The sequence below is a fragment of the Acytostelium subglobosum genome, assembly GCF_000787575.1.
Source record: "Acytostelium subglobosum LB1 DNA, scaffold: scaffold2, whole genome shotgun sequence".
Taxonomy (NCBI): Eukaryota; Evosea; class Eumycetozoa; order Acytosteliales; family Acytosteliaceae; genus Acytostelium; species Acytostelium subglobosum.
The window spans coordinates 1,690,494-1,704,739 of NW_012236530.1; the positions used below are offsets into that span (position 1 = coordinate 1,690,494).

Consider the following 14,246-nt stretch of genomic DNA (forward strand, 5'->3'; position numbering starts at 1 on the left):
ATTTGGAAAAAGATGACACAACATGACCCTGATAGTCTTTGGCTGATTCTCTTTAATCTTTCTGGTGCAAATCTTGTCACCTCAAAGCCTCATCATCATTCCTTTGGCTCACTCCCCAAGATGCCAACCACAAACGAGTACAAGGACAATGCAATGAAACTCATCCTACAAATGGAAAGTCGAATACAATAACAATAAAAATAGATACACATCTACTAACTGTTTGTGAATGATGGGGGAATAATGTATTTACTTGTTGGAGAGGAGACGACGGAGGACGTATGGGAGGATTCCACCGTTTCTATAGTACTCAATCTCAATTGGTGTGTCGAAACGCAAGGTAGTCTCGAACTTGGTTCCATTGCTCGCTGTGACAACGATTGTTTGTCCAGTGGTGATCTGTGCTGGGATCTCAATGTTGAACTGCTCAGTGCCCTTCAATCCAAGTTTGTCTGCGTTCTGTCCTTCCTTGAACTGCAATGGTACGATACCCATGCCAACAAGGTTGCTGCGATGAATTCGCTCAAAGGAAACGGCAATGACACACTTGATTCCCTGGAGGTATGGTCCTTTGGCGGCCCAATCTCTGGATGATCCACTTCCATAGTCGGCACCAGCAAGAACGATCAATGGCGATCCGTTGGCAATGTACTTTTGAGCGGCCTCAGAGACATAGAGGACCTCACCACTTGGAATATGAGTGGTTTGTGGACCGACTGATGGTGCCAACTTGTTGACGAGACGAGTGTTGGCAAAGGTACCACGCACAAGAACCTCATCATTGCCACGACGAGCTCCGTAGGTGTTGAAGTCCTTTGGATCGACGCCATGCTCCTCCAGATATTTGGCAGCGGTGGACTTGCGACTGATGTTACCGGCGGGCGATATGTGATCGGTGGTGATACTGTCACCAAGATTGAGCAGGCAGTAGGCATCCTTAATGTCGGTCAGAGTGGGAAGGGAGAGTTGCATCGACTGGAAGAATGGTGGGTTGTGGATGTATGTGGACATCTCATCCCATGGGTAAAGAGAGGTTTGGGGTACCTCAAGAGCGTTCCATCTTGGGTTTCCACCAGTAACATTGGAGTAGAAAGTCTTGTACATCTCTGGCAAAACGGAGCTGGTAATGGTGTCCTGGATCAACTTTGACGATGGCCAAATGTCTCTGAGGAACACTGGGTTGCCTGTCTTGGAGCTAATGCCAATGGGTTGGGTCTCAAAGTCAATGTCAACTGTTCCGGCCAATGCGTAGGCAACGACCAGAGGTGGTGAGGCCAAATAGTTGGCACGGAGGTTGGCATGGATTCTACCCTCAAAGTTACGGTTTCCAGAGAGCACACCGGCGGCAACCAGATCCTCCTTGATGATAGCCTCACCAACGGACTCGGCAAGCTCCCCAGAGTTACCAATGCAAGTCATACAGCCATAGCCAGTCAAGTTGAATCCCAATTGGTCCAAGAATGGCTGCACACCACTCTTGTTCAGGTACTCAGTGACGACACCACTGCCTGGCGACAAACTGGTCTTGATGTAGCTGGCAACAGAGAGACCAGCCTCAACTGCATTCTTTGCGAGTAAACCAGCACCAATCATTACGGATGGATTCGAGGTGTTGGTGCAACTGGTGATTGCAGCAATGGCAACGGCTCCATGTGTGATGGTGAATTGTTGTCCATTGTGGACAAAGGTGGCCTTCTTGGCGATCTGCTCTGGTGTTAAACCGTAGCCCTTGAATCCGATTGGTGACTTCAAACAGGAAGCAAAGTCGGACTTCATGTTAGCGGTGGCAACACGGTCGTGCGGTCTCTTTGGTCCGGCCAATGAAGGAACGACTGTTGAGAGGTCAAGCTCCAGGGTGGAGGAGTACGTTAGCTGCTCGTTGCGGCTGTAGTCGCAGAGTAGACCCTGAACCTTGAGATATGCCTCGATGTACTCGAGGTTCTCAGCTGGACGGCCAGTGTTGGCCAAGTACTTAATTGTGTTGGCGTCGGCTGGGAAGTAGCCCATGGTAGCACCATACTCTGGGGCCATGTTGGAGATGGTAGCACGGTCTTGGACAGAGAGTGTAGAGACTCCCTCGCCAAAGAACTCAACAAACTTTCCAACAACACCCTTGGCTCTCAACTCTTTGGTGACACAGAGGACCAGATCAGTGGCTGTCACCAAGTCTGGAAGCTTTCCAACGAATTTATAGCCAATGACCTCTGGAAGAACCATACTCATCTAAATAGAGATATGATTTGAATGTTAAAAATATGTCTGTTTGGATGATTGTTAACGATACATACAGGTTGGCCCAACATGACGGCCTCAGCCTCAATACCACCAACACCCCAACCACAAACTCCAAGGCCATTGACCATGGTTGTGTGAGAGTCGGTACCAACGACAGAGTCTGGGTAGAGGACACCATTGTCTCCCTTGACGACCTCACGGGCAAGATACTCAAGGTTGACTTGGTGAACAATGCCGTAGCCTGGTGGTGCGATCAAGAGGTTCTTGAAGGCCTGTTGTCCCCACTTCAAGAATCTGAAACGCTCGATGTTTCTGTGGAACTCCATCTTTTGGTTCTCCTCCAAGGCATCAGCACTAAATGAATGAATGAATATTGGTTAGCATGGTCCCATCATGACAATTGTTTTGGTTGGTACTTACGTCCTTGAAACATCAACCTGAACAGAATGATCAATAACCAAATCAACTGGAACCAAGGGATTAATCATGTTGGGATCACCACCGAGTCTCTTCATGGCGTCTCTCATGGCGGCGAGATCAACTACGGCTGGTACACCAGTAAAGTCCTGAAGCAGTACTCTAGCGGGCTTAAATGGAATCTCCACATTGTTGGCAGTGGTCTTCCAATTCAAAATGTTCTCGACATCCTTTTCGTGAACCTGGAAGTTGTCGCAATTACGGATGGATGCCTCCAAGAGAATACGGATTGAGTATGGTAATTGTGCTGTGTGACAAGTCGTTGGGTAGTAGTAAGTTAGTTGTATGTCTTTGGAAGATTGTAAAGTGATGAGAAGAGGAGAAGTGTGTGTGTGCGTGTGTGTGTACGTATTGATATGGAGGCAAAAGGGCTGAATACATACCGACTCTTGGATCATTCAACTTGTTCAAGTTGTAAAAGGAGTAGGATGGACCCACAGACAAGGTCTCTTTAATACGATCGAATGGATTGCTCATGTTTGTATATGTGCAGAATGTAAGTTAAATGTGTAAAAGAATGTAGCTACTACTCTGTTTTAAATGTTGTGTGTCATTGAATGTGTTGTGATGATCAATTTAACATAATAATTAAATTAAATTAAATTAAAATTATCATTATTGACCTTTTTGGGATTCACTAGGTGACCTACCCCACTTTTTTTGTGTGTGGTAAATTTCAATTCACATGTCAAAAGATTTTTTGTCTGGACGATTGTTTTGTCCTATTTAGGACGTTTGTATTAAACTAGAGATATCTGGAGTGACGATGACACTACCCTTATGTAATGTACTTTAGAATTGTATTTGTATTTAAAATTACAACAGTTGCAACTGAATATATATATATATATGTGTAAAAAGCTTAGAGACCCTTTCTCTTCATGGCCTTGTAGAACTCTGAAAGATAGGTGATGTTGGACAATCTCTCGGGATATGGCAGGTCCATCAAATCGTTTGCATCCATCTGGGATAGTGTTTGAGTTTGTGTTAGTTGTTGTTGTTTTTGTTATTGTGTTGGAAAGAACGCGCCAACATACCAATGCAGGGACATCGAGATCCTTCTCAGCAAGGTCAAACGCTGTCTTCATGTTCTCCAATCGGTTTGCAGAGGACATCTTGGAAAAGTCCAAAGACTTTGGTGAGAAGTGATGCAGTAGGGCACAGTAGGCAAGTCCATCAGTGAACGATGTGGTGAAGTTTACAACATTGACTCCGTCATAACCAATGGTGTTCAGCTTGACCCACTGCAACAACACATCAAGTGCCTTCTGTCCGTCATTGCTTGGGGATGACGGTGCTTTCGTTGTGGATCCTCCGAATGACGATGTCCTAGAGAGTGATGGCTGTGTTCCTCCAAAGGATGATGTTCTGTTCAGGCCCGAGGGTTTGTTGAACTGAGGTGACTGGGGTGTCGATGATGGTAGTTGTTGTTGTTGTGGTGTTGTGTTGCCTCCAACAGACTTCAATTGAAATTGGATTGGGTTGGCATTGACTGTCGATGTGGTGGTCGATGATGGTGTGGATTGTTGGTTTGTTGGTACAGCTGCCTTCTTCAGGCCTTTGAAGGTGGATGGGTCAAACTTGGGAAGCATCATTCCTGGCATAGCAACAGCACCCTTTGGTATCTTTCTCTCGACAGGGGCTTCGGTTGCCTCTGACGTGGAGTCAGCGCTTTGGTCGGACTGTGTTAATGTCTGAGCCTCTAGCTCCTTGAGATTTGGAATGTTAGCCTTCTCTCGTTTGCCAGTAAGCTTGTCCAGAGCTCTCCTTGATGGCTTGTTTCTACCCTTGATCTTGGTTCTGCCGATTGTAAGGTGGACCAGCTTGGCGTGATCAGTCTTGTCTTCTGCAATGATGTTTGTAGCAAGAGGAACTGTTGTTGGTTTCTCCTGCTCAAGTTTGGTCGACTTGTCTTGTTCGAGCTTGGTAAGACGAGCGTCTTCTTCAAGTTTGGCCAATCTATCCTGTTCAATCTTGGCAAGTCGCTCCACTTCTAACTTGGCCAATCTTTCTTGCTCAATCTGGGCAAGTCTAACCACCTCCAACTTGGCAAGGCGTTCCACCTCCATCTTGGCCAATCTATCTTGTTCCACTTTGGCAAGGCGTTCCTCTTCAAGCTTGGCCAATCTATCTTGTTCAATCTTGGCAAGTCTCTCCTCTTCAAGTTTGGCCAATCTATCTTGTTCAATCTGGGCAAGTCTGTCAGCCTCCATCTTGGCAAGGCGATCTGTCTCCAGTTTGGCCAACCTCTCTTGTTCAATCTTGGCAAGTCGCTCATCTTCCTGTGTGGCTAATCTATCCTGTTCAATCTTGGCAAGTCTCTCCTCTTCCAGCTTGGCCAACCTCTCTTGCTCGACCTTTTCCAGGCGCTCCTCTTCAAGTTTGGCAAACCTCTCTTGCTCGATCTTTGCTAGGCGTTCCTCTTCCAACTTTGCCAATCTCTCTTGTTCAATAATGGCAAGTCTGTCAGCCTCCAACTTGACCAACTTCTCGTGTTCAACCTTTGCCAGGCGCTCCTCTTCCAACTTGGCCAATCTATCTTGTTCGAACTGGGCAAGTCTGTCAGCTTCCATCTTGGCAAGACGATCATTCTCCAGTTTGGCCAACCTCTCTTGTTCAATCTTGGCAAGTCTCTCATCTTCAAGTTTGGCCAATCTTTCTTGTTCAATCTGGGCAAGTCTCTCCTCCTCCAGCTTGGCCAACCTCTCTTGCTCGACCTTTGCCAGGCGTTCCTCTTCAAGTTTGGCCAATCTCTCTTGCTCGATCTTTGATAGGCGTTCCTCTTCCAACTTTGCCAATCTCTCTTGTTCAATAATGGCAAGGCGTTCCTCTTCATGTTTGGACAATCTCTCTTGTTCATCTTTAGCTAGGCGTTCGTCTTTCAGCCTTGCCAGTCTCTCTTGTTCAACCTTTGCCAGGCGCTCCTCTTCCAGCTTGGCCAATCTATCTTGTTCGATCTGGGCAAGTCTTTCAGCTTCCATTTTGGCAAGACGATCATTCTCCAATCTTGCCAATCTCTCTTGTTCAATCTGTGCAAGTCGCTCCTCTTCAAGCTTGGCCAATCTATCTTGTTCAATCTTGGCAAGTCTCTCCTCCTCAAGTTTGGCCAATCTATCTTGTTCAATCTGGGCAAGTCTGTCAGCCTCCATCTTGGCAAGGCGATCTGTCTCCAGTTTGGCCAACCTCTCTTGTTCAATCTTGGCAAGTCGCTCTTCTTCCAACTTGGCCAATCTCTCCTGTTCTTCAACCTTGGCCAGAAGTTCTGCTTCAAGTTTGTGCAATCGATCTTGCTCCAACTTTGCCAAAAGTTTTTCCTCCTCCTGCTTTGCTTGTTCCATCTTGGCGATACGTAGCTGCTCAATCTTATCCTGCTCGGCCAACTTGGCCAGAAGTTTCTCCTCCCCCAGCTTGGCCATACGTTCCTCCTCTTGCTGTTTGGCCTTGACCTCCTGCTCTCGCTTCTCCTCCTCTATCTTAGTCTGGCGCTCTTGCTCCAAACGAGCTGTCTCTACTCTTTGTTTCTCTGCCTCATCAGCCAACCTCCTTTGCTCATTCTCTGCCTCAACTTGCAACTTCTTCTCTCTCTCCTCTTGTTCTTTGGTCATCTTTGCTGCTTCTGATTTTTTGTTGGTGGAGACGATATCCTGTTCCCAAGATGAGAATATATCGCTGGCCTCAATCGGCTTAGAAGGAGCCTTCTTGGAGAACTTCCTCTCAATGTCATCGAGGTCGATCACACCAGTGGACGTATCTTTCTTGACGACTACTGCGGTGGGCAATGTAGGGACTACCTTGAACAGATCATCGATATCCTCACGTTTCTTCTTGGCCTCTGTCTCCTTTTTCTCGATCCTTTGCTGCTGCTCCTGTTTGTCCGAAGATTCCTTGGACAGGATATCTGAAAGTGCTGCAGATACCTCGAGCTCATCATCGAATATCGAGCCAACAGCCTTCTTCTTTGTTGCCTGTTTGGAGGGCTTAGGGACTGGGGTGGACATATCAAACAAAGAGTCTGTGAGAGATGAAGCGGTATCCTTGATCTTGGTTTCAATAAGAGTCTCCAAGCCAATGGTGAGGTCATCAGAGAACAAGGACTCAAGCTCTTTGGCCACTATCTTCTTTGGAGTGGCTGGGGCGGCAGTGACGGTGCCCTCAGATCGATCAGAAGGCCTGGCATCTTCAGAGACAGTGGGCTGGATCTTCTTCTCTGGCACTGCAGATGTGAGTGAAGGCGATGACTTTTGTCCAGGGAAACGGAAGTTGGTCTTGAGGAAGGAGTCGGCGTCAAACTCACCAAGAAGAGACTCGTCAACTGGTTGTGAGTTGGATTGTTGGCTTGCGTCAAATGAAAATAGATCAGATGAATCTTTGCCAAAGATTGATGACTTCTCTTTCGTGAGCTTTGGAGGTTGTTGTTGGTTTGCCTCCTTGGGTGTTGAGGAGGACTGTGCTGTTGTCAATGCTGTCTTCTTTGTGGCTGATGGTTGGAGAGTTGAGTTTGAGGGAAGAGGCAAGTCGCTTAAGATTGATTCATCACTGAACAAGTCAACGGGTGCCTCAAAATCAACTGGAGCAGATTGTTTCTTCTCAAACTCAGAGTCTTTAGTAGGGTAGATGTTAGAATTCTGTTTTGTACGATAATAATTATGATAAGACGTCTTACATGTGTTGTACTGTATCAATGTACCCTTACGGTCAGACATTGGCTTGTCTGTATTGAATTGGTTGGAGAATGAAATGAAGTCCTCTTTGTCACTGCCACCATCAGAGTCTGCATCCCATAGCTGTACGGTGGGAAGTGCAGTCAACGACTCTTGTTTCTGCAACGATGGTGATTGAGATTGTGGAGCATCTTTCGTCTTTGATTCCAACTCCTTCTCCTCGACAACTACCAATGGAGTGGTAGGCGTTGTCTCTGCAAAGACATTCCTACTCTGTGGTACAACTGATGGAAACTTCTCATGTTGTTCGTTTGCTGCTGTCTCGACCGAAGTACTATCAGTGGGCTGTTGTTGTTGTTGTTGTTGTTGTTGTTGTTGTTGTTGTTGTTGTTGTTGGTCAGGAACTGCTGGTCCCGATAACCAACTTATGAAACGACTGAACATGATGGTAACTCTCTACCAGTCGTAGAGGTACAGTGCACAGATATATATATATATTTAATGATAGAGTGTTATGATCAATGGCTGAACTTATTACTAAAGGTGTGTGTGGGATTCAAAACAACCCAGTCTTCAGAAAAGTCGAGCAAAAAAGCAAAAAAGATATTTTTTTGGACAGATTGTCTGTTATGTTTACTACAGGGGAGTGAGGGGAATGGAGGAGAGAAGTGATCACTTGGACCCACGGGAATGTAGATGGCTACTACTATCGTTTGTGTGGAGGTTGGTCGTCAAGACAAGATGTGGATGATACCTTCGCTTGGGTAACTGTGTGTCCTCTCTGGATTTGGTGTCCTTGATCTCCTCCTGGCAGAGTATGCACACTCTGACCTTCTCGTTGACGCCATATTTGGCCAAAGGCAGTCGTTGTCCTGCACATTTGCCACAGAATACATTGCCACACGAGCGACAATGATGCTTGCGCACAATGAAATTGAATGATTCAGAGCACAACGTGCACTTTTGGGTGTTATCTTCGTCTCTGACCCAAGTTGGCATCCAATCCACTTGCCATGCAACTGGTACTTTGTTGTTGAGGTTGTTGTTGTTGTTGTTGTTGTTGTTGTTGTTGTTGTTGTTGTTGTTGTTGTTGTTGTTGTTGTTATTGTTATTGTTGATATTATTGATATTATTGTTGCTGAGACTTAGATAGCTGAGATTGTTTAGTTGGGTATCATCATCACAAACTGTTGATCTTGACCAAAGCTGGAACTTGAGACGAACCTCCACTTTGACCTGTGGCAGTGATACACGGAAGAAGTGTTTGATTTTGCAGAGCGAACCCAAAGTAGTGGGGAACACAACGTCGTCCTCTACCATCTGCGGCAGCTTGATCTGGAATTGAGCCGATGTAATGTCATTGTTGTGAGCGGTTGCCGAGCGACTACTGATATCAAACGACGATGACATCATCTTGGTGCAGGCCAGTTGCTGCTTCGTCGATTCACCGGGGAGGATGATGTGGATCTGTTGGAAGAAATCCAGTTGGAGCTCGGTTATGCTGATGTTGGATGGGTTGCGTAGTTGTACAAAGAAAAAGACGCGATCTCCAATGAAGTTGTCGGCGTCACGTAGACATACAGCCATCTCTACCGGCTGAGCTTTGGACGACCAGAGGAAGCGCGAGACTCGAGCATTGACAAATGATCGGTTGTCTGCCAGGTGCTGTAGGTATGTCGCTCCTACACCCTGAACAAAGAACTCTGTACTGCGATGTATGGATATGGGCTGCCACTCTTTGCCCTTACTGTAGTTGACGACACAACGTGCCACATAAAAGATAGAGAGAAAGTCAATGTAGTTGACAGAGGGCGCCAAGAATGTTGGTAGTTGAAGAGAGAATGTATGTGTGTAGGTTCCAAGGTCGAGCTCTGCACCGTCGCCAGTAAAGTTGATATGGGACAATATTTTGTGGTTGTTGCTACTGTTGCCATGGTTGCTGTCCTTGTTAATGTTTCTCGAGTGAAGGGACGGCGGGCTGTATGTGATAATTGGTGATTGTGAGCTTGAGGGTGAAGATGATGAGGCGGAAGTTGTAGCTGCTGATGTGATGTCCGCTGCAGATAGTGGTGGTGGTGGTGGGAAGATTACACGTGATTCAGAGAAGAATGGACTGATATGATGATGTTCGTCCGTGCTCACATTGATGTGCTCGGCATTACTGCCGTGATCAACTTTTCCCGACTGAAGGTATATCTTCTCAAAGCCACCAAGATGAACTTGGACTGAGTGAAGGAACTGGCGTTGATAGAGAGTCAAGTGAATTGTGCCATTGACTGTACCACCGCTGGTAAAGTGTGATCTTTCTAATTCTACATGAAGTGAACACCTGGTGATCATAAATGTTACTATTATTGTTAGTATCGTTGTTGTTGATGCTGTTATAATAGATGATCAAATCGTACTTATCATCTCTTGACACCTGTAATGGTATTGTATGGGAAGATGATGGAGGTAATGGTGGTACTTGATCTCCAATTTGGTCCATCTGATAGATATATATAAATGTTGTAATAACAACTAGTTGTTATTTGTCGTCAGATATGAGCAATAGGGGTCAAAGTGTGCAGGAGAGACACCAAATCGAACTTTTTTTTGGAAGTGTCAACCTACTTTTCAATCTACCTATCATTCGTACTTCGAGGATACAAATGGTTGGGCAGATGCCACATATTTAGCATTGAACCGTTGTAGTTGTCACATGTTTGTTACAAATAATAATATATTTATCTGCACGAACTTGGTAAAGTAATCGTGCGGTCTATTTCGGTGTCGAAGTCGTTCTTTGGAGGATAAACTTGAAGGGAAACAGCTCGTGGACCAATCAACGAGTGGACATCATGAATGAGCAGTGGTCTGGAACAACAACCAGATCAAAATTCGATCTCTCGTCAAGATATATGATCACCGTCTTGCAATGTAGGACATTTGACAACGGTCCAGCACTCTCCCTCATCACCACCCTGACAAACAAATAATAATAATATTGTTGTTATTATTTGATTGATTGAAAGATGAGTCTATATGACTTATTAACGGTCAATCAATCAATCAATTATATTTAATCAATCATGCTTGGTTCCAGTGTGGAATTTATTGATTTCCATATTGGTCATCCGACCTTGAAGACGCAAACCAGTGGTAGTTGAAATCGTCAGGTCATGGTCATGGTCATTGTCAGGTCGTGATCGTCGTGTTCATGGTCGCTACCTTGTAGAGTCGCCAGGGTCTCCCTTATCATGATGGCCACGACTGCCACGACTGCCACGACTGCCCCAACTGCTACGTCACGACCATATGTACAGCGTGTTATCCATCGCCACAACGTCTGATGGTATTGGTGGGTGTTGTTACTGTTGCTACAATCCAGTATGTCGAGGAAACTATGTCACTGTTGATGATGGAGTGATTGATGATGCCCATTGTCTGTTGTAGTGTTGCGACGGTCGTCAATGCACTCATTGATGTTGGCCTTTGTCGACACAACAGTTGATTGATCAACATTGTAACAATCTGGTATGACCATCATCGTGGTCATCCTGGTGCCTGTCCTGATGCCTGGACAGCTATTGATCACCTTTAACTTTCATCATCTCCTCTTATATATATCCATCAAAAACAGCAATATATAGGATCTTGTCACGCATCTTCAGTCGGGTCACCAGCAGCAATGAATGTAGGATGCATCGCTTCATCTTGGCGAGTTGAGTATGTTGGTGTATAATAGGTGAATGTTGGACGATGTTGGTCAGCAGTAGGTGTTGTGACGATCGATCAAGGTGTTACACAATAGCAGTTGATGTGGATGATCGATGATCCACATTGAAAAAGATTAAGATGAACGGCAATGAATGTGCTATATATCGCTTCATCTTGATGAGTCGAGTCTGTTGGAGCATCATAGGAGTTGTTGGATGATGTTGGTCCTTGGTTGGTGTGCGACAATCCAAGTGAGCTGTAAATGGTCGTCCAGGAATGGCTGCCAAGACTGTAATTCCTATGAATCACTTCATCAGTGATGTATAATATAATGATCGGTTCATCTTGATGTGTTGAATATTACTATACTATAATCTTGATTGGTATTAGTTATTGTTAGAAGTAGAAGTGCGACGATCTGCTTCCACGGTTTTGGTTGTTACCTGTGTAGTTGGATGTTGATGACCAAAGTTGATGAAGATTACTCCAACGACAATGAATATAGTATGTATCGCTTCTTCTTGATGGGTCGAGTCTGATGATGTGTCATAGGTGTTTGTTGGACGATGTTGRTGATCAGTGGAGTGCGACGATCGTAGTTGATGCACCAATGTGAGTGTATGCTGGCTGTTGTTGAATGTGTTGCTAAAGAATAGCTTCAGCAGTGATACACAATATATATCGATTCACCTTGATGTGTTTAGTCTGTTGGTATGTCAATTGTAGGTGTTATCGAGATGTTGGTGGCAGTTGGAGTGCGACTCTTGGCGTGTAATGGGAAATGACTGTACTTTGTAAGAATAGGTTCAACAATAACATATTATATATAGATCGATTCCTGTAGATGTACTGAATCTGTTGGTGTATCAAACGTATGTGTTGAACATTGTTGGTGCATCATCGTTGTGTCGAGACTCATTCGAAATGCATTCATGATTGGTGTGATGTTGTTCAATGACGATGATTGATATCTTGATCGATTCGCGTTGATGAGAGGAGTAACAAGATATATTATGTTGAGGTGTTGAATGACGTTGTCAGGAGTTGATAGATCAACCTTCATCTGTTGTTGTTGTAAATCTGGATGTCAATGACATAAAGTGGATGATGTTGTTGTATAAGCTTCAATGTTATTATTTAATCATATGATCCACTGTCTGTATGTATTTGTACTAATGTTATATGTATCATAGTTGTTAATGACTTGTCTATTCAGTCATTGTCAAAGTGATTCAAACAACTGTGGAATTTTCATTAAAAYTAATTATTGTTTATTAATATTTATTTGTTTACAATATGTTCTTTATACAAGTGTAAAGTATTATAGAATAGGTTGAATGATCATGGTAGGTATGTCAGATAGTCGAATTGTTGGTGGCATCTTTGTATCTATGATTTATAACTGTTTGAAAAAGTATATGTGTTCGAACTTCCGTCCCATACAAACATTAAATAGAAGAAAGATAACTCTATAAAATTGAAAATATAATTTTTAAATATTAGATTTGATGAATAATCCCAGAATATATTATCAGTATCGTCAATCTCATAAGAATTGGCCAATACATTTTTGATCAAATATCAATTTTAATAAAATAACTCGTATTAAATTGAGAATATTACTGAGATATATTTTTTGGTGTAAATAGATTTCGCTATTGAATTGGATAGTCCCAAAGATTATTTTTCAATAGTCTACCTCACAAACGTTTAACATTAGTTCTTGTATCCTGAATCAATATGTTGACATGCTTAAACAATTTTTTTTTGAAGGTATGAAATAACCCTGGCAACTCACTGGCTATTCACTGGCAATTCACTGGCAATTCACTGGCTGTTCACTGACCATTCACTGGCTATTCACTGGCTATTCACTGGCAACACACTGGCAACTCACTGGCAACACACTGGCAACACACTGGCTATTCACTGGATATTTACTGGCTATTCAATGGCAACTCACTGGATATTCACAGGCTATTCACTGGATATTCAATGGATATTCACTGGATATTCACTGGCTATTCACTGGCTGCTCACTGGCTATTCACTGGCAATTTACTGGCTATTCACTGGCTATTCACTGGATATTCACTGGCTATTCACTGGCTAYTCACTGGMTATTCACTGGCTATTCACTGGCAACCCAATGGCAACTCACTGGCTATTCACTGGATATTCACTGGAAATTCAATGGCTATTCACTGGCAACTCACTGGCTATTCACTGGATATTCAATGGATATTCAATAGCAACTCAATGGCAATTCACTGGATATTCACTGGCAACTCAAWGGCAACTCATTGGCAACTCAATGGCAATTCACTGGCTATTCACTGGCTATTCACTGGCTATTCACTGGCAACACACTAGATATTCAATGGCTATTCACTGGCTATTCACTGGCTATTCACTGGCTATTCACTGGCAATTCACTGGATATTGAATGGCAACTCACTGGCTATTCACTGGCTATTCACTGGCAACACACTGGCTATTCACTGGCWATTCACTGGCAATTCACTGGCAATTCACTGGCTATTCACTGGATATTCATTGGATATTCACTGGCAACTCACTGGCAATTCACTGGCAATTCACTGGCTATTCACTGGCAAYCAGTGTTTGAGACCGAGTTCGGATATCCGACTAACCGAGGCCGAATAAACCGAACCGGACCCTTTTACCAATCCGAAGGAAGTACAATTATTCGAACCGACCACCTTTTTTTTTTATCAAAACCGGATCGAATAACCGAGGGTGAGACATGTGTGGGTGAACAACACAAGACTCATTCATTCATTCAGTTGTTTTATAGATAGATAGATATGATAACCAAACAAAAGAAGAAGAAGACGGCCTCCAATGGACAGCTTGGGGATCCAAATGATTATCAACCACAGACAGGCAATGTTAGTAGTGGCATTTGGAAGGCATTCCATATTGCCAAAGACGGCCAATCAATGATGTGTTTGGCTTGCCTGAGATGTTATGTGTATAATGCAGAGAATGTAAGTGTAACATATATATGTTCATTTCAATATTAATAATTGAAAATCTCACACATCCCTGAAGCAATCAACTTCAAAAAAAAAAAATCATTAAAAAAAAAAAAAAAAATAAAAAACAAAGCTTGGTCTCACTAAAGAAGAAGTCCTCGAGAAGAATAAGAGC

General features: G+C 43.9%; 3 protein-coding genes across 3 annotated transcripts; all 3 read right to left on the reverse strand.

The window, feature by feature from the left end:
• Positions 1-249: 249 nt before the first annotated feature.
• SAMD00019534_014640 (hypothetical protein) lies at positions 250-3,189 on the reverse strand (the record flags this gene model as incomplete). Its single annotated transcript, XM_012903431.1, has 4 exons — positions 250-2,223; positions 2,289-2,589; positions 2,656-2,959; positions 3,096-3,189. The coding sequence occupies 4 exons, from the start codon at positions 3,187-3,189 to the stop codon at positions 250-252; spliced, it is 2,673 nt and encodes an 890-aa protein (XP_012758885.1).
• Positions 3,190-3,574: 385 nt separating this feature from the next.
• Positions 3,575-7,817, reverse strand: SAMD00019534_014650 (hypothetical protein; the record flags this gene model as incomplete). The annotated part of the gene is made up of 3 exons (XM_012903432.1): positions 3,575-3,676; positions 3,750-7,312; positions 7,376-7,817. 3 exons carry the CDS (start codon positions 7,815-7,817, stop codon positions 3,575-3,577), a joined length of 4,107 nt encoding a protein of 1,368 aa, XP_012758886.1.
• A 228-nt stretch (positions 7,818-8,045) lies between these two features.
• On the reverse strand, positions 8,046-9,713 carry SAMD00019534_014660 (hypothetical protein; the record flags this gene model as incomplete). Its single annotated transcript, XM_012903433.1, has 1 exon — positions 8,046-9,713. One exon carries the CDS (start codon positions 9,711-9,713, stop codon positions 8,046-8,048), a length of 1,668 nt encoding a protein of 555 aa, XP_012758887.1.
• Positions 9,714-14,246: the final 4,533 nt, after the last annotated feature.